Source organism: Schistocerca nitens, chromosome 5 (assembly GCF_023898315.1).
Source record: "Schistocerca nitens isolate TAMUIC-IGC-003100 chromosome 5, iqSchNite1.1, whole genome shotgun sequence".
NCBI lineage: Eukaryota > Metazoa > Arthropoda > Insecta > Orthoptera > Acrididae > Schistocerca > Schistocerca nitens.
In genome coordinates this window covers 450,106,722-450,126,688 of record NC_064618.1, presented here as the reverse complement: position 1 = coordinate 450,126,688, position 19,967 = coordinate 450,106,722, and the positions used below count along the sequence as shown (strand labels likewise).

The 19,967-nt window shown below is 37.9% G+C and overlaps 1 protein-coding gene across 1 annotated transcript in view; it reads right to left on the bottom strand.

Moving 5' to 3' along the window:
* Window positions 1–19,967, bottom strand: part of LOC126260171 (alpha-L-fucosidase-like) — a 111,295-nt gene that overhangs the window by 40,222 nt on the left and 51,106 nt on the right. Inside the window, exon 4 of the mRNA XM_049957435.1 lies at window positions 12,252–12,412. Coding sequence (XP_049813392.1) covers window positions 12,252–12,412 — 161 coding nt within the window. The remainder of the gene's footprint in view (window positions 1–12,251; window positions 12,413–19,967) is intronic.

Below are 19,967 nucleotides of genomic sequence, written 5' to 3'. Positions count from 1 at the left end.
TCACTGTTGGAATTGACCAACTCATACAAATACCTAAGTGTAACACTTTGTAGGGATGTGAAATGAAATGATCATATAGGTTCAGTCATGGGTGAAGGAGGAGGTAGACTTCACTTTATTGGTAAGACACTGGGAGGGGTGCAGCTAGTCTACAAAGAAGATAGCTTACAAACCACTTGTGCAACTGGTTCTAGAATATTGCTCAAGTGTGTGGGACCCATACCAGATAGGACTAACAGGGGTTTGAATGTAGGGCAGCACAAATGGTCACAGGTTTGTTTAATCAAATGGCAGACTGTTACAGATGTACTGACAGAACTAAACTGCAAGACTCTTGAAGATAGATGTAAACTATCCCGAGGAAGTCTATTAATGAAGTTTCAAGAACAGGCTTTAAATGACAACTCTATGAATATACTACAACCCCCGATCTATTGCTCCTTGGATGGGACCCAAAAATATCATAATATGAGCATATCCTGGGCTGGACCCAAAAACCTATGATGAGTCTATTAATGAGATATTATTTTACACTGTTTTTGAATATTTGCAGATTTTCAGTTTCTTGCTTGATGTTTACAGCCAATCTACGAGGGACGTTTGAAAAGTCCATGCAAAAATAAAAACTACTTATTTGTTTGGGATAAATGTTTTTTATTTTTCAAGATAGTCTCCTTTTAGACTTATACACTTCATCCAATGCTGTTCCAATTTTTTGATCCCTTCCGAATAATAGGGATTGTCCAAGTCTGCAAAATAGGTATTAGTTGCTGCAATCACCTCCTCGTTTGAATAAAATCTTTGTCCCGCCAGCCATTTCTTCAAATTGGGGAGCAAATAGTAGTCTGAGGCAGCCAAGTCTGGGGAATAGGGGGCATGCAAAAAGAGTTGGAATCCTATTTCCATTAATTTTGTGGCCACAACTGCTGAGGTGTGTGCTGGTGCGTTGTCGTGATGGAAAGGGACTTTTTTGCAGTCCAGTCGCCAGCATTTTTCTTGCAGCTCAGTTTTCGGAATATGCACCTGTAATAGTTTTACCCTTTTTTCAGATAGTTGATGAGGATTATCCCTTGCAAATCCCAAAAGACAGTCGCCATAAGCTTTCCGGCCAAAGGAATGGTCTTCGCCATTTTTGCTGCAGATTCTCCCTTGGTAGCACATTGTTTGGATTGTTGTTTGGTCTCAGGAGTATAGTAATGTATCCATGCACCTGTAATAGTTTTACCCTTTTTTCAGATAGTTGATGAGGATTATCCCTTGCAAATCCCAAAAGACAGTCGCCATAAACTTTCCGGCCAAAGGAATGGTCTTCGCCATTTTTGCTGCAGATTCTCCCTTGGTAGCACATTGTTTGGATTGTTGTTTGGTCTCAGGAGTATAGTAATGTATCCATGTTTCATCCACAGTGATGAAAGGACATATAAAGTCCTGCGGATTCTTCCTGAACAGCTGCAAACCATCCTAGCATCACTTCACACGATTCCGTTTTTGGTCAAGCATGTGCAATCACGGAACCCATCTTGTGGATAGCTTTCTCATGTCCAAATGTTTATGCAAAATATTATATACCCATTCATTCAAGATGCCTACAGCACTAACAATCTCATGCACCTTAACTCTTCTGTCATCCATCACCAGACCATGAATTTTATCAATAATTTCTGGAGTCGTAACCTCCACAGGGTGTCCAGAACGTTCAGCATCACTTGCACCCATATGGTCACTCCAAAAATTTTGAAACCACTTATAAACTGTTCTAATCAAAGGTTCAGAGTCACCATAATGTTTATCTGTAGTCTCCTGAGGCGTTTTGTCTTTCATAAAGTAATGTTTAATCACCACACGAAATTCTTTTTCGTCCATTTTTTGACAATCGCTTGACTTCCTTGATTCACAAGAATGCCAAACGCAAAGAAATGGACCAATATGGCTGAAACTTGGCGTGCGATTTTTCCAAAGATGCTACTAACTAAACATGACCTTGATATGCGCCGATGGTGCCATCTCTCGGACTTTGCATGGACTTTTCAAATACCCCTCATATTACAGATTTTTGCACCAAAGTATAAAATTCCAATACAAATCTTCAAAAAGGAAGCATAGCCTACATGAAAATTATTTTTAATTAAAATATTACAGCTGCAAATGGCAGAGTTCATCCTAATTCCATTCTGAACTCCAGAAAAAATGCATAGTATGCACAAAAATTATTTTTATGCCTAGTATATGTGATTGCAAATTTCAGAACTCTTGTTACTAACCAAAAATATCATTAGGGAGTATATGTATTGGGAAGTTACTGTAAGAATCCCTAGAACCATAAAGAGGTTTCTGCAAGATGTTCAGTTACCAGCTTTACACAATACTTTTTGCATACTTTTTTAGAATACATACTTTTCAGTTCTTAGCTATGTTATGCCATACGATGATACAGAAATTATTCAAAGTACACCAATGAACTGTCTGGAGGTTATATGTATCTAGTATCTTTAAGTCAGTTTGATTCATTTGGATTGCATAATATAAGTTTATAACAACAAAAATAATCAATTTTTGACAATATAACATAATTGGATGGATAAAAGGTCTACTCGCCAAGCAGTGACAGGAGAACACACATATTTTAAAAAAAATGTTTTACCTATGCAAGCTTTCGAAGACAGTGGCTCCTTTTTCTGGCAGAAGGGTTGAAGAGGAACGAAGAGGGGTGAAGGTAAAGAACTGAAAAGGTTTAGGAAAAGGGTTAGAGCTCAGGAAAGTCACCCAGGACCCTGGGTCAGGGGAGACTTACCAGAAAGGCTGAGAAGGAAAAACTGATAGTTGGGGACTGCATTTGCCTGGTGTTAATGGGCTATGGCAGCAGACAAATGACGTGAGTGTCTTTGATAACAGCATGTCATCACCTGCAGTGCCTCTCCTGGGCTTTTGACCATATTGATTGGATCCTAGATGATGGAAAAACCATGGCCTGATCAGATGAGTCCTGATTTCAGTTAATAAGAGCTGATGGTAGAGTTCAAGTGTGGCGCAGACCCCACAAAGCCATAGACCTAAGTTCTCAACAAGGTTCTGGTGGTGGCTCTATAATGGTGTGGGCTGTGTTTACATTGACTCTGGCCCAACGCAACCAATCTTTGACTGAAAACGGTTATTTCTGGCTTGCTGGAGACCTTTTGCAACCATTCATGAACTTCATGTACCCAAACAACAATGGAATTTTTATGGATGACAATGTACCATTTCACCTGGCTACAATTATTCATGATTGGTTTAAAAAACATTCTGGATGATTCAAGTGAATGCTTTGGCCACCCAGACTGCTCGAAATGAATCCCATCAAATACACTCCTGGCAAATGAAAAACGAACACCATGAATTTGTCATCCCGGCAGGGGGAAATTTTATTGACATGTTCTTGAGGACCTATACAACACACGATCATATAGACAGGGCCTTATGGACATGATTACAGTCAACAGACAGTGCACAATGTCATTGCTAGTACCGTATATACACTCCTTTTGCAGCAATGTGCAGGCTGCAATTCTCCCATGGAGGCAATCTAGAGATGCTGAATGTAGTCTTATGGAATGCCCTGCCATGCAATTTCAATCTGGTGCCTCAGATGGGCCAGAGTTTGTGCCAGACAAGCAGACCATGCAAGATGATGCTTCTTCATCTGGTCCCAAACATGCTCAATGGGGGCCAGATCCAGGGATCGTCCTGGCCAGGGTGGTTGACATACATCTTCAAGGGCACATTGGGTGGCATGGGATACATGTGGGTGTACATTGTCTTGTTGGAACAGCACATCACCTTGCCAGTCTGTGAACAGTAACATGATGGGATGGATGATGGTTTGAATGTACCGTGCAATGTTCAATGTTCCCTTGACAATCACCAGAGGAGTACGCCAAGTGTAGGATATTGCTCCCCACACCATGATGCCAGGTGTGGGCCCTTTGTGCTTCTGTCATATACACTCCTGATTTTGGTGCTCACTTGCAGATGCCACACACACATATGACCATCATTAGCACCAAAGCAGAAGTGACTCTCATCACTGAAGATGATACATCTTCATTAGTCCTTCCATAAACGCCTACCACAATATCACTGGAGGCAGTCTGAATGATGTTGCGGCAGAAGATGCCCTAATGGTACATGGGACTGCAGCCCTGCTTCATGGTTGTGATGGTTCTCACTTATACCCTTGGAGCAATGGTGTCCCTAGGTGTGCTGGTGATAACATCGATGCATTGTTGAGAGCTAATGCCCCACGTGTTGTGCAATTCTGTGGTACATCCAGCTGGCCTCTCACGAGCCCACTATACTCCCTCACTCAAACTCCATCAGTTGCACAAATGGTTCATGTACACACTGTTGTGGTATGCTAACAATGTTGCAGACACAGATGGAGCTCCGTATGCCATGGCAAACTGGCTGCCATTTGCTCTGGTGGTGACCAACTGCTGTGCAGCTAGCAATGTTCCACACCCAATAACGAAGTTCCTCGTGTGTCCGCAGTGCTGCGCATTTGATCATTGCATGCACCACCCTCTCGTAGTGTCCAGTAAGTATGGTGAGTCTTCTTCACTTGCATCAATGTGTTTGTTTTTCATTTTCCAGGAGTGTATTTATGTAACATAACTGAGATGGGAGATGGAAGATGGGAGATGGGACCTGGATAAACTGAAAGAACCAGAGGTTGTAGAGAGTTTCAGGGAGAGCATAAGGGAACAATTGACAGGAATGGGGGAAAGAAATACAGTAGAAGAAGAATGGGTAGCTCTGAGGGATGAAGTAGTGACGGCAGCAGACGATCAAGTAGGTAAAAAGACGAGGGCTAATAGAAATCCTTGGGTAACAGAAGAAATATTGAATTTAATTGATGAAAGGAGAAAATATAAAAATGCAGTAAATGAAGTAGGCAAAAAGGAATACAAACGTCTCAAAAATGAGATCGACAGGAAGTGCAAAATGGCTAAGCAGGGATGGCTAGAGGACAAATGTAAGGATGTAGAGGCTTGTCTCACTAGGGGTAAGATAGATACTGCCTACAGGAAAATTAAAGAGACCTTTGGACAGAAGAGAACCACATGTATGAATATCAAGAGCTGAGATGGAAACCCAGTTCTAAGCAAAGAAGGGAAACCAGAAAGGTGGAAGGAGTATATAGAGGGTTTATACAAGGGCGATGTGCTTGAGGACAATATTATGGAAATGGAAGAGGATGTAGATGAAGACAAAATGGGAGATAAGATACTGCGTGAAGAGTTTGACAGAGCACTGAAAGACCTGAGTCGAAACAAGACCCCGGGAGTAGACAACATTCCATTAGAACCACTGATGGCCTTGGGAGAGCCAGTCATGACAAAACTCTACCATCTGGTGAGCAAGATGTATGAGACAGGCGAAATACCCTCAGACTTCAAGAAGAATAAAATAATTCCAATCCCAAAGAAAGCAGGTGTTGACAGATGTGAAAATTACCGAACTATCAGTTTAATAAGTCACAGCTGCAAAATACTAACGCGAATTCTTTACAGACGAATGGAAAAACTGGTAGAAGCCGACCTCGGGGAAGATCAGTTTGGATTCCGTATAAATGTTGGAACACGTGAGGCAATACTAACATTACGACTTATCTTAGAAGAAAGATTAAGAAAAGGCAAACCTACGTTTCTAGCATTTGTAGACTTAGAGAAAGCTTTTGACAGTGTTAACTGGAATACGCTCTTTCAAATTCTGAAGGTGGTAGGGGTAAAATACAGGGAGCGTAAGGCTATTTACAATTTGTACAGAAACCAGATGGCAGTTATAAGAGTTGAGGGGCATGAAAGGGAAGCAGTGGTTGGGAAAGGAGTGAGACAGGGTTGCGGCCTCTCCCCAATGTTATTCAATCTGTATATTGAGCAAGCAGTAAAGGAAACAAAAGAAAAATTCGGAGTAGGTATTAAAATTCATGGAGAAGAAGTAAAAACTTTGAGGTTCGCCAATGACATTGTAATTCTGTCAGAGACAGCAAAGGACTTGGAAGAGCAGTTGAACGGAATGGACAGTGTCTTGAAAGGAGGATATAAGATGAACATCAACAAAAGCAAAACGAGGATAGTGGAATGTAGTCAAATTAAATCGGGTGATGTTGAGGGAATTAGATTAGGAAATGAGACACTTAAAGTAGTAAATGAGTTTTGCTATTTAGGGAGTAAAATAACTGATGATAGTCGAAGTAGAGAGGATATAAAATGTAGACTGGCAATGGCAAGGAAAAGGTTTCTGAAGAAGAGAAATTTGTTAACATCGAGTATAGATTTAAGTGTCAGGAAGTCATTTCTTAAAGTATTTGTATGGAGTGTAGCCATGTATGGAAGTGAAACATGGACGATAACTAGTTTGGACAAGAAGAGAATAGAAGCTTTCGAAATGTGGTGCTACAGAAGAATGCTGAAGATAAGGTGGGTAGATCAGGTAACTAATGAGGAGGTATTGAATAGGATTGGGGAGAAGAGAAGTTTGTGGCACAACTTGACTAGAAGAAGGGATCGGTTGGTAGGACATGTTTTGAGGCATCAAGGGATCAGAAATTTAGCATTGGAGGGCAGTGTGGAGGGTAAAAATCGTAGAGGGAGACCAAGAGATGAATACACGAAGCAGATTCAGAAGGATGTAGGTTGCAGTAGGTACTGGGAGATGAAGAAGCTTGCAGAGGATAGAGTAGCATGGAGAGCTGCATCAAGCCAGTCTCAGGACTGAAAACCACAACAACAACAACAACAACAACTGACACGTCATCTTGTACACAAAATCCTGCACCAGCAACACTTTCACATTTATGTACAGCTATAGAGGCAGTATGGCTCAATATATCTGCAGGGAATTTCCAATGACTTGATGAGTCCATACAATGCTAAGTTGCTGCATAACGCTCAGCAGAAGAAGGTCTGTTGCAATATTAGGAGGCATCCCTGACTTTTGTCCCCTCAGTGTCTGTATCATACATGAATACACTTTGGTGAATAGAATACTTCTATTTTGCCATTTCAGTTGAAAACACTTGCACTCAGTACACTGTATCCCATAGCCTAAGAAACACGTGCTTCCTGCACAACAATTCTATGTGAACAAAGGCCTCGCAGAGGAAGGGAAATATACTCTCCACTAGCACCGCTGCCAGTGTGACAAGGAAATGCCCACCAGGTGGTTTGCCTTAAGGATTGATGATCTTGCAGGGGGACAATAGCAACAAAATTTGGCATAGCTTAATCTAGAATGGCATATACATTGCAGTTGTTCAAGCAAACTGGTGCCAATTCAAGAGATTCACAATCTGGAAGATCCTGAGTAACATCATACAGGACAAAGCAATTCATATGTCTACAGAGTAAACATCAAAGAACTTGTACCACACATCAAAGTTGTGAGGAAATAAACAGTATGTGAGCAGTTCCAATCATTGTCTCAATAGTGCAATGCCATCTGCATGAACAAGGTTGAAAGGGTTACTACACAAACAAAATAAGACGAAAAGATCACAGTGGGGACAGTAACATAAAAACTGGAGCATGCAGCAATGACCCAAGGCTTATTCATGGATGAATCTAAGTTTGAAGTACTTTTAAGTAATTATCAAATGTTTGTTTTTGTTGACTTCATGGAGAATGTATGATGAGTGAGCAGTGAAGCATGGTGGAGACTTCTAGTGAGAATTAAACGAGGAAGGAAGGATACTGAGCAACAATGCAGTTCAAACTGGCAAGATACTTATTGGTTATGCGTTTGTTCTGCAGAAGGATAAAGATCCCAAACATGCTTGTAACTTGTGCAGAGGGTATGTCAATAGAACAGACAAATGTGGGAAACTGAATATGATTTGGCCAAGTCAGTCACCCAACTTAAATCCCATTGAACTTTTATGGGATTAACTTGATGGGGAAACAGAAAACTCAGATCATCTAATCTTAAAGATCTATGGAATAATTTACTGATGTGATGGACTGCAATATCTGCTAGAACACTACAAAATCTTATCTCCAGAATGCCATGAATTCGAATGCCTTACTTTGAAGAGGCCAAAATCTAAACCATATTGTATTGTGCTTTATTACAAAGAGAGAAAATATTATTTCATTGACCTATTTAGGTTGTACAGTGTGTGTGTACACTGAAATAAAGTACATAGCTTTTATCACAGGGATACAAAACTTTTGACTAGTAGTATACAATCACATCCCAGCTATTTCTACTAGTTTTATTTTTAAGGAAAAAATATATGAGCACATCCTCTATATCCTCTTTTTCTAAATCAAGCCTACTCATTATCAACTGTACATTTTGTAGTCAGGTAGTCATGGGTCATCCTCATCTCCTTCTTTCTTCAGTTTCCCACCCCAATATTAGTTTTGGTTTCCTTTTCCTCCATTCTTCTTATATGTCCACACCACTTGACTTTCTTTCCATCCAACACACTACATATTTCTTCTTTCACTTCCATTCTCTTTAACAGTTTATTGTTTCTTACTTTTTTTATATTCATTCTGAACTTCTACAAATGCCCATATGTAATACTTTCAGCTCAGTAATAGTTTTCTGATTAGTTGCTCAGGCCCCTGCTGCATATAAGACTATTCTCTCTGATGCAGACTTGAATATCATCCTTTTAGCTATATTTGTCAAATTTATGATCCATAAAACAGAGTTGAGTGTCCCAGTGACCTCCCAACTGTTGCTAATTCTTTTATTAATTTTAGTATCTGATCTTTCCTTTTTTCTGAATTAGATCCTAAGTAGCTAAAATTATTTATATTTTGGAGTATGCCATATGATTATTACCTATGTAAACTTTAAATAGTGTTGGTGACATTGTGTAGCCTTTAATTGATTCTTATTTGTTGTAAATTTCTACAAAACTATACTGTCAATTTTCATTTGGCATGTCTTAACTTTCGATATCTATTTTATTATCTTAACTAAGGAGTCCTGTATGTTTGACAAGTGTAACATTCTCCAGAGTAGTTATCTTGGAACAGTGCTATATGTTGAACAGTGCTATATGTTTTTTCTAACTCAAATGAAAATAATCCATTTTTTCATTTTTCCTTTTATTGCCTAATAAAGTTTAAAAGATTTACTACTATGGAGCTATAGACAGTCAGAATTGCTACCATGTTCATTTCGAGTTCACTTATTCTGGTACAGTATATAAAGAGCTATTCAATGAATTACTCACTGAGGTCTATGGTCTTATGGCCTGACAGTTTATATTCTGCTTTTTGTGTGTAGCCACTTCTGCTATCCTCAAATTACTCCTACAGTATTTAGTGATAGGCAATAGCTCTTCAACATAAACTGCAATTACATTTATTTTGCAGTTTTATTTAACCAAAAATGGCTGACTTATAATACTGATATCTAACTTATGGAAGAAATATGTATATGTGATATAGAAATGTTAGGCTAGTAAATATTATTTAGTAAAGATGATGTTTAACTGCTGCTAAAGCAGAGACTGAGATCTAGTCAAGTTGCATTTGCAGCATAAGTCTAAGTTGGACAAACATTTTGGTAAAATACAGTAATACAATTTAAAATTTTGTTCTCTAATTGATGAAAAGCTCCTAACTGTTCTATCTGAATAGTGCTTTAGAAAATATTGAGTACAGTATTACAGTACTTGGCTTTGTTGTCTTCGTAACTCTGATTTTTATCACTATTCGACCCTTAATTAGATCTAATGTAAACAGATGTATGCTAGCAATTCTACAAAACTAAATTTCTCATTTTCTTTTATTTCTGCAGTGCTTTTTAATCACTAAAACATAAAATTTTAGAAGTCCTTGCAAGTTTTAGGAATTTTTTCAGCATCAGTGTTCTAACTGCAAAGGACACTATTCAGAAAGTGCAGTCTTTACCGATCTCATTGGTATCATAAGTATTAGCCAAAACTCATCTATGAGGGCATGCTGAAAAGTAATGTCTCCAAATTTTTTTGTGTTAAGACTCTTAAAGCTTTTTAAATAAAACCAGTGTTGTTAATAGTCTACATCTTTATTCTTCATGTCTATATGTTTGAAGCCCTCTGTAGTTAGAGGACGTTGAATTGTAGTGTTTAACATGGTGGTTTGTAATATAACTATGTAGATGCAAGAAAAACAGCATGCTGTAATTGAGTTTTGAATCTGAAGAGTTCATACCCGCATGGAGTGCCTTCTCCTTCAGTATAACAATGCCAGAGCACACATAAGCACTGCAACATTCCAACACCTTGGGTTCACTGTCATCAGTCATCCTCCATGCTGTCTTGACTTGGTCCCATTTGATTTTCATCTGTTTCCTAAATTTGAATGCCTTTGAGCACTTCACTTTTATAGTGAGGCAGTGGTTAAAACAGAGGTGAGGCTGTGGCTCCATCAATAAAGTCAAACATTCGACAGTGACTATATCAACAAAATGGTATCTTGTTTGGAGAAATGTGCTTGTCACCTGTGTGACTGTTGAGAAATAAAGATGTAGACATGAATTACAGGGTTATTACAAATGATTGAAGCGATTTCACAGCTCTGCAATAACTTTATTATTTGAGATATTTTCACAATGCTTTGCACACACATACAAAAACTCAAAAAGTTTTTTTAGGCATTCACAAATGTTCGATATGTGCCCCTTTAGTGATTCGGCAGACATCAAGCCGATAATCAAGTTCCTCCCACACTCGGCGCAACATGTCCCCATCAATGAGTTCGAAAGCATCGTTGATGCGAGCTCGCAGTTCTGGCACGTTTCTTGGTAGAGGAGATTTAAACACTGAATCTTTCACATAACCCCACAGAAAAAAATCGCATGGGGTTAAGTCGGGAGAACATGGAGGCCATGACATGAATTGCTGATCATGATCTCCACCACGACCGATCCATTGGTTTTCCAATCTCCTGTTTAAGAAATGCCGAACATCATGATGGAAGTGCGGTGGAGCACCATCCTGTTGAAAGATGAAGTCGGCGCTGTCGGTCTCCAGTTGTGGCATGAGCCAATTTTCCAGCATGTCCAGATACACGTGTCCTGTAACGTTTTTTTGCAGAAGAAAAAGGGGTCATAAACTTTAAACCGTGAGATTGCACAAAACACGTTAACTTTTGGTGAATTGCGAATTTGCTGCACGAATGCGTGAGGATTCTCTAGTGCCCAGATTCGCACATTGTGTCTGTTCACTTCACCATTAAGAAAAAATGTTGCTTCATCACTGAAAACAAGTTTTGCACTGAACGCATCCTCTTCCATGAGCTGTTGCAACCGCGCTGAAAATTCAAAGCGTTTGACTTTGTCATCGGGTGTCAGGGCTTGTAGCAATTGTAAACGGTAAGGCTTCTGCTTTAGCCTTTTCCGTAAGATTTTCCAAACTGTTGGCTGTGGTACGTTTAGCTCCCTGCTTGCTTTATTTGTCGACTTCCGCGGGCTACGCGTGAAACTTGCCCGCACGCTTTCAACCGTTTCTTCGCTCACTGCAGACCGACCCATTGATTTCCCCTTACAGAGGCATGCAGAAGCTTTAAACTGCACATACCATCGCCGAATGGAGTTAGCAGTTGGTGTATCTTTGTTGAACTTCGTCCTTAATTGTCGTTGCACTGTTATGACTGACTGATGTGAGTGCATTTCAAGCATGACATACGCTTTCTCGGCTCCTGTCGCCATTTTGTCTCACTGCGCTCTTGAGCGCTCTGGCGGCAGAAACCTGAAGTGCGGCTTCAGCCGAACAAAACTTTATGAGTTTTTCTACATATCTGTAGTGTGTCGTGACCATATGTCAATGAATGGAGCTACAGTGAATTTATGAAATCGCTTCAATCATTTGTAATAGCCCTGTGTAAAGATGTAGAATGTTATTAATGCTTGTTTAATTTAAAAAGCTATAAGAGATTTCACATTCTACATTATTAATATACAACTGGCAACTGCACGGTAATGACTGTCTATCACACATGGTGTTTCATGAATAATGCCTGCAGCTTCATCCAAATGAGAACCAGCTCTATTTGTGTCTACGGTACACCTGTGATGTTTTTGTTACACTCTAAAATTCTGTACACTTTTTTCTTTACACCTTTACAAGGTGCTCCTCTATTATTTAGAGATGACTGCAACATGTTATTACCTGTTTGCTGATTACTTTCCTGTTTTTGTTACTTGTACTTTATATTTGTAGGGGTCACATTATTAAAATTTGTAAAATAATATGCATCACTGTTTCTTACCAGTTCATAGAGTTCTGGCATTGTCTTTATATTGACAAATTCCTGAGTAGTGTAATTATTTGCCTTGTCTGATATGTAGATTGGGTTGAACCATTCATAGAGTGAATGATAAACGCCAAATCTTAAATCAGTTTTCTCACGAAGTGCAGCAGCCAGATCTCCTGAAATGTAAAAATTATTATTCATCACATTTTTGTATTGATGTTATTGATCTTCATTTCATTCCAATACACTGTAATTTCAAAAATATTTATTTTGAAATTTTGTTAATGCTATTATCAATTTTGATGTGTAGATAATGAACTCAGGCATAGAAATAGGGGTTGTAATTAATACATTTAATGTAACTGTGGTAATGGTGATTCCTTGATGGAATATAAATATTTTAAGGAGTAAAGGTAACAAATCTCTTGTACTGCTACATTTTCTGTACCTCTATAGTTTTGACACTGTACGTAACAGATGGGATCATTGTTCTATTGTTCAGAAACAAGTACATATTTGTTTACTTTGCTTGTTGATCATATGTAGTGTAGTGTACTAGATTACCTTGGGTTTGTCTTAAATCTAGGGTTTTACAAAGAAAACTAATCACATTTGTATGTACACATTACAAATTATGTACAGTAAAGTTCAAGTAGTCAATTACTGAATAGAGGCAGGAGTACAGTAGACAATCTCTAACAGATCTTTCAAATGCAGCTCTATTTAACATGCCATTTCAGTCATTTGGCAGCTTGTTCAACAGTTTTATTCTCATATACCCAGTACCTGCCTAATAGCAGACTGTACCAGCTATGATTGTATGTAAGTCTCCTTTTAATCTGGTATTTTGATGGTGTCTAGCAGAATTTTTTCTTATACTGCTGTTAATGGCAGCTACAGTTTTTAAATAAACATCAGTGTGTCCATCACATTCATACATGGTAATGGTTATACTTTTGATATTTTAAACAATAGTTCACATAACTTTCTAGCACTGCCTCTTGTAGTAACTATAATGGCTCTCTTTTGGATTGTGAAGGTCCCTAAAGCTGCTGGAGTATTTTCCAAGAATATGAGCCCATATTTTAGATGCACATTACAATATGTGCAAGAAGTGTTTCATTAGTGACTGCTCCTTTTAAGTTGTAATTGATATAACCATTATGTTTGTCCCACATTGAGTCACTTTGTACCAAAATCTGAAGTAATTTTGTTACCTCTTTATTTACAATGTGTTCACTCCTAGTGGTGACTTCAGGGCAATGTAAGATGTTATTGTAATAAACTGTGAGGTGTAATGATGGCCAATACCTACCTTCAAGGGGTGAAATATGTAGTACTGCCAACAGATACATATCATAGCTTTTGGAACTTATATGTTGTCTGACAAAAAAGTGAAGCATCAGAAGGGGAGGAAAGACAAATAGAAACTTCATGAGTTTAGAAGCTATGTGATGTTATTTCAGTGATTACAGTCTGCCTGCTTAGCTCAGTGGTAATGTGCTTGCCTACCATGGAATGGGCCCGGGTTCAATTCTTCTCTGCCTGTGGACTGGGTGTTGTGTTGTCATCATAATCTCTTCATTACCGACCTGAAAGTCACCCAATGTAGTGTCATGCTAAATAAGACTTGCACCCGGTGGCCGAACTTCATCATTTTGATTTCAGAGAACTTGGCAGTATGAGCCCACTTAGCAGCATGATATTGCACCCCCTCTGGCATGGATGCATTCACTGAATCTGTTGGGAAGGCCGTCATGAAGTAATTGTATCCTCCTGTGAGGCAAGCTGGATCGATAACTGTTGTAGCTGGTCCTTGATATCCTGGATACTGGCACTGTAATGGGGCTGACATATGAGCTGGTCCCTCACATGTCCTATCTGGGGATTTAGCTGGCCACGGGAATACGTCAACACCACACGGACTCTTCACAGACACGTGCAATGTGTGGATGAGAACTGTCCTGATGAAAAGTGGCACCATGATAGAATAATATGTGACTGAACACATGAGGACACAGAATGTCCATGACTTGGCTACCATCTGTCACCAGAATTCATGGCCAGTCGTTCCTCACACCATGATGCCTCAAGTAACACCACAGTGCCTCTCCAGAACATTGGAAGAATTGGACCTTTCCCCAACTAGCTGCCATACCTGCGGGTTAGTGCAGAACTATGATTCATCACTAAATACGATGCAATGCCATTCATTAGCAGTCCATGCTTCCCAGTCACACAACCCCTTCAAACACAATATTCTGCGTTGTGGCACTAATGGCTGTCTATACATGGGACGGTAATTCCCTATTCCAGCTGCAGCTAGTCTCTTACCAATGGTGTGAGATGACACAGACTGATACAGGGAGTCCATTGTTTATTCTTGGATGGTGGCTGCTGATGTCATGGGGTAACAATGTGCTTGCTGCAAAATATGACAAGCATTCCTTCTGGTCATCAGACATGGTTGACTAGAATCTTGACGATGAGTATGCCTGCCCTCATGTTCTTACGCAGTCCAGCATTAGGAGGCCACTCTCACATCTGAATACCCCAAAAATCTGGTTATTTCATAATTCAACAAGCCACCCACATGCAGACCCACAATGAAGCTGCTTTTAAAATATGTAAGGTGCTGATAAGCTGTCTCACATGTGTATGCAGCATCTCCATGTTCTTCACAGTGCTCATTCAAAGTCTGACACTGTACATGCCCATCCATAAATTATGTCACACATTAAAGGGGAGCAAGGGGGTCAACAAAGTATGACATCATGTGACAAGGAGCGGGACGAGTCACAACCTTTATGATGCTACATGTATACATCTAAGGTATTACAACTCTAAACTTCAACTCTAATGAAAAACTTTAAAATATTACCAACTCTATCAATATTATCAAATAAGGTTTAAATTTGTTTGTATCACTTTTTGACATATGGCGACTGTACAAATTCACACTCACTGTACTTATGGTGTCATGCATCAGCCATCTTTGACATAAACCAAATGGCCAATACTGCCTTTGAGCCTTTGACAAAAATTCCTGCCATCCTGATTTCATTTATGTTTAATTGTTTATATCATTCAGTCAACACTTGACTTTTTCTGAGTGATGGAAGTGTTTTTCTTAGTTCTACTATTTTGTGATTTTCAATTTATCTAAAATGTTTAAAATCAATAAAAAAATTGATTTAGGTGTTCTTTACTGCAAACTATATGGAGTATACAGTGCAGCTTATGCTGCTAAAAATAAACAAAACATACAAGACCAAGTTAATACCTTATGTTGATGACTGAAAAGTAGTGTAAGGTTGAAGTAAAATGGATTCAAAAATCAAAGAATTGCAAGTAAAACTGATGAAAAAGAAAGTGACAGCAATAGATTTTTTCCAAAAATCCCTTCATTATCAAGACAAACAAAGCAACTAGAGCTCATGGCCATAAAAACAAGTTTGAGTTTTACATTATTTTAATATTTCATCATCCCTCCATTAAAAATATAGCTAGTGTTCCACAACTAATTAAAAAATGGAACTACCCAGTCAATTAAGTTTGTTTGTTATTCAGTACTTATTATAAAATAAAGTCATCAACCGCATCTTTCTGTCTGCCTGTTCGAGGTTATCTTGAAAGATTCAGGTTCAATTTCAATGGAGTTTTCTCTTTCATGTAACCGTATTCTTCAGGGTAGTTTAGTATACACATTGTGTAACATGCCTATATTCCACATTTTATAAGTTTATTTTTAATTGCAGGAAAAAATCAAACAGGACATACCATAAGACACTAAAGGTATTAATATGAAATCAAGTGGGAGGCAGTTACTTCAAACAGTATCTTAATCAGCACTTAATCAGAACACTTCTTGGAATAAAACTGTAGTACTGGAATTTGAGCTCGCCAGCTTGCTGTTAGCATGCAATGCTAGCAGTATGACAGAGAACAATAAAAACAGCGTTAAGGAAAGACTTTCAACAGAAAAAAGCACACTGAAGAGAAATATCAATGCAGTGGAATGACAAAAAAAATAATGAGTCTAAAACACAAACTATTCTAGAAATGTGTGAAAGTAATTCCAGCTTAAAAGCTGCTCTTAGCATTTGATACAAATGTTGGTCAGCCTACAGTAGAAGAAAATCAATCCAGTTTACCTGAAGATATAAAGGAGAATGCAATTTTTGGTGACACATTGATGATCAATATTGCATTGGAATTATCAGGTGCTGCAAAACAGTGGATGACTTACAAGTCAAACTATGTAAACGAGGCTATACTATCAGTCAATCAGGATTTCACTTAAGACTCCTTCCTATATGAGTCAATACAGAGGAAGGAAAAAAATGCATACTAACTGTTCCCAATATATTGTGCAAACCAGAATGTATAACAATGAAAACAATCAATTATTGACAAAATAATTAAATTGTATAGATAAAACATCTGCTCACCAAGCAGCAGCAGAACACACACGTAAAAGACGGTCATAATTAGCAAGCTTTTGGAGCCAGTGGCTCCTTCTCAGGCAGAGGCATAGAAGGGGAAGGAAGAGGGGTGAAGGAAAAGGGCTGGAGAGATCTAGGAAAAGAGAAAGATTTCAGGAAAGTCAACAGAACCACGGGTCAGGGGAGACTTGCCGCATGGGATGAGAAGGAAAGACTGATTGTTGGGGACAGCATCAGACAAGATTTGAAAACCTGAGAGCTTAAATGTCAAAGACAGGGTAAATTGCAGACAGAGATTACTGCTTAAAATCATTCATGACTTAATAAAAGTGAAAAGCTAAGTGCATTGTACATAACAGAGATGGGAGGGGGTGGTGAAAAATAAAATAGATGGGTAAGGAAATGAAAGATGTAGAAAACTTAAATAGAGTGAAGCAAAGAGTAGTTACTGTGTTGGAGATGGACAGAAGTGGAAGCACACAAGATAAATGGTATGTGTGAAAATAATATTTTAAGTAACAAAATTAATAAAGTAGATGCTGGTGTAAAGGTGCCATCTCTGTGTTACAAAAGACTACAGAAGCAAACCTCAGATAAAGAGGCATTCAATATAGCTGACTGAAAAATAGCAGATAATGGTTCTAAAATTAAATTACTTCACCAGAATGTGCAATATGCTTCCAATAAATCAGAAAAAATATTAGTAACTGGGATGCCAAATGTTTTTATTATGACAGAGCATGGGCTAAAGCAAAATGAAATAATTGTGTATAACCTAAAAGGATGTACAAAAAATGGCACATTACTGTAGAAGTGAACACAAAAGTGGGGGTATAGCTATATAAGTTGATAGTAATGTAAAGTATCTAGGAAAACACACAAAAAGCTCAGTAAAAACTGGATCACAGCAAAAACTATTTAGAGTAGAGAAGAATTAAAAGAGGTGTATAAAAATTATCAGGAGGAGAAATGTTTAGCAAAGGTAAGGTCTACAGAGACATGAAGAAAGTCTACAGCACTGTGATTAATGAGACAAAAGCAAGTTACTATAAACACAAAATTGAAACTTCCTCAAATGTCTCCATAACTGTCTTGGAACACATAAACACAAGCAGAAGAGAGACAGAAGCAGCAGCTCATGTAAACATCACACTTGCAAAGGAAGGAACATGACCAATGATCCATATGAAGTATCTGATATTTTCAATCAGTACTACATAGATGTAGTGGATGGGTTGATCAGAAACCAAAACATCTAAATAGCAAATAACATAAAAACCTCCAAGATGGTAACAGATTGTATATTTCTATCACCTACAGAAGAATCAGAATTCATAAATATAATTAGATCTTTAAAAAAGAAAAATTCAGAGGGATTGGATGACATGTCTCCGAAAATAATTAAGCATATTTCTAAATACATAAGTAAGCCTCTCACATTCCTTATAAATCAAATATTACAGAAAGGAATAATTCCAAATTGCCTAAAGAAAAGCCAAGTAATTCCCATTCACAAAGGGGGAGACCAAGGGAATCTCAGCAACTATTACAGTCACATCTCTACTGTCTACAATTATGAAAACAGCCACAAAGGATAGGACAGTAAATTTCACAGCAAAATGTAACATAATAAATAGCGCACAGTGTGGTCTCAGAAAAGATCAATCTACAAAGACAGCAGCAGCAGATTTCACAGATTATGTAGGCTTAGTCAGGGCATTGGAAAAACAGGAATAAGTTTGTAGTTTATTCCTCAACCTATCAAAAGCTTCTGATCATGTGTCACAGAGTCCTGTTATGAAAACTAAACCAGTATGTCATAAGAGGCAGAGCAAACAATGTTATCAAAACATTTATCAAAAATAGGCAACAAGCTTAGAGACAAAGCATAGAAAGGGCAACAGATTGGGAAATGTGTTCTCAGCATTAAAAGACATAAAATGTTTTTTTTTTTTACTCTATCATTAAATGTCATAACAGAAGCTGTAAATGAAACAGTGATCATGCATGTTCACAACACATTTCTAATAATCATGAGTACTTTTGCAAAGGACCTTGAAACCAGGACATGTTCAGAGATAGATAGGGTATACAAATATTTTGAGGTGTGCAACCTTTTCATAAATGGAAGTAAAACAACTTACATGAGAACACAAGCAAATAGGGCAGTCAAATCAGATGATTTTGATATCAGTCTTTGGGACTTCAGCATTTCAAAAGTTCATTTCAGTAAATTTCTGGGTTTGATGATAGGTAGTCTCATGACATGGGAGACTTATACAGATAAAATGTGCTAAAAAGTTAGCATGAATATATTTCTCACGAGAAAAATGTCACAAACTGTTGATGATGACACTTTGCTAAAAATGTTTTATGCTGTAATTTAGCCACGTATCTCTTATGGTAGATTTGTGTGGGGTAGTGCTGCTAATATACATGTAAGCAGATTACTTAAATTTCAAAGAAAGTGATTACATGCATTGGAAACCTATCACCAAGACAGTCCTGTAGAAGTAAATTCAAAGCATTGCAAATGCTTACAGTGCCTGATCTGTACATGTATGAAAGAATTACATATCTAAAAGTAAAATGTATAGCTATGATGAACAAAAATATACATAAGTACAGTACTAGGTGTAAAGATAATTACCACATGTATTAAAAAATGCTAAAGTTAAGTGACAGAGAACCTAACATAGCTGGATGTATATTATATAACAAACTTCCAAACAATATCAAGAACTTAAAAACACTGTCTGCTTTCAAACAAAAACTACAATGTCATCTGGTCTAAGCTTGTTACAGTGTAAAGGAATTTTTAGATGCAAGTGCAGCATTGTAACCGAGTTTCTTAGAATATATGCAATTGTTGTGTGCATTCAGTTTAACTATGTCTGAAACGTATAATTTTATTTTTATGGTATGAACTCTTAATCTCTTTCACAAATGTCTGATAATTTTTATATATCTAAGCTTTTGTGTAAATACTAAATACTTTGTAACACACCTGTGTATATCCTTATGTATCCAGTATCACTACCAAAAGTCATCCAAGGATGAAAAAAATAAACAAATAAATAAATTTTGAGGCAGATGATGGAATGTCTGTCAGTGCACTGTTACTATGTGTAAATTAATCCAATATCACCATTTTACAGATAAAAGACTCTTAGCCCGAACACAAGGTGTAGGCATAGGCCTAGTGCTTCTTCATCCATTACATTGCTTTCAGCAACCAAAGCATTTGTTAATGGACCAATCATCTGTTAGATAATGTTAATAATTC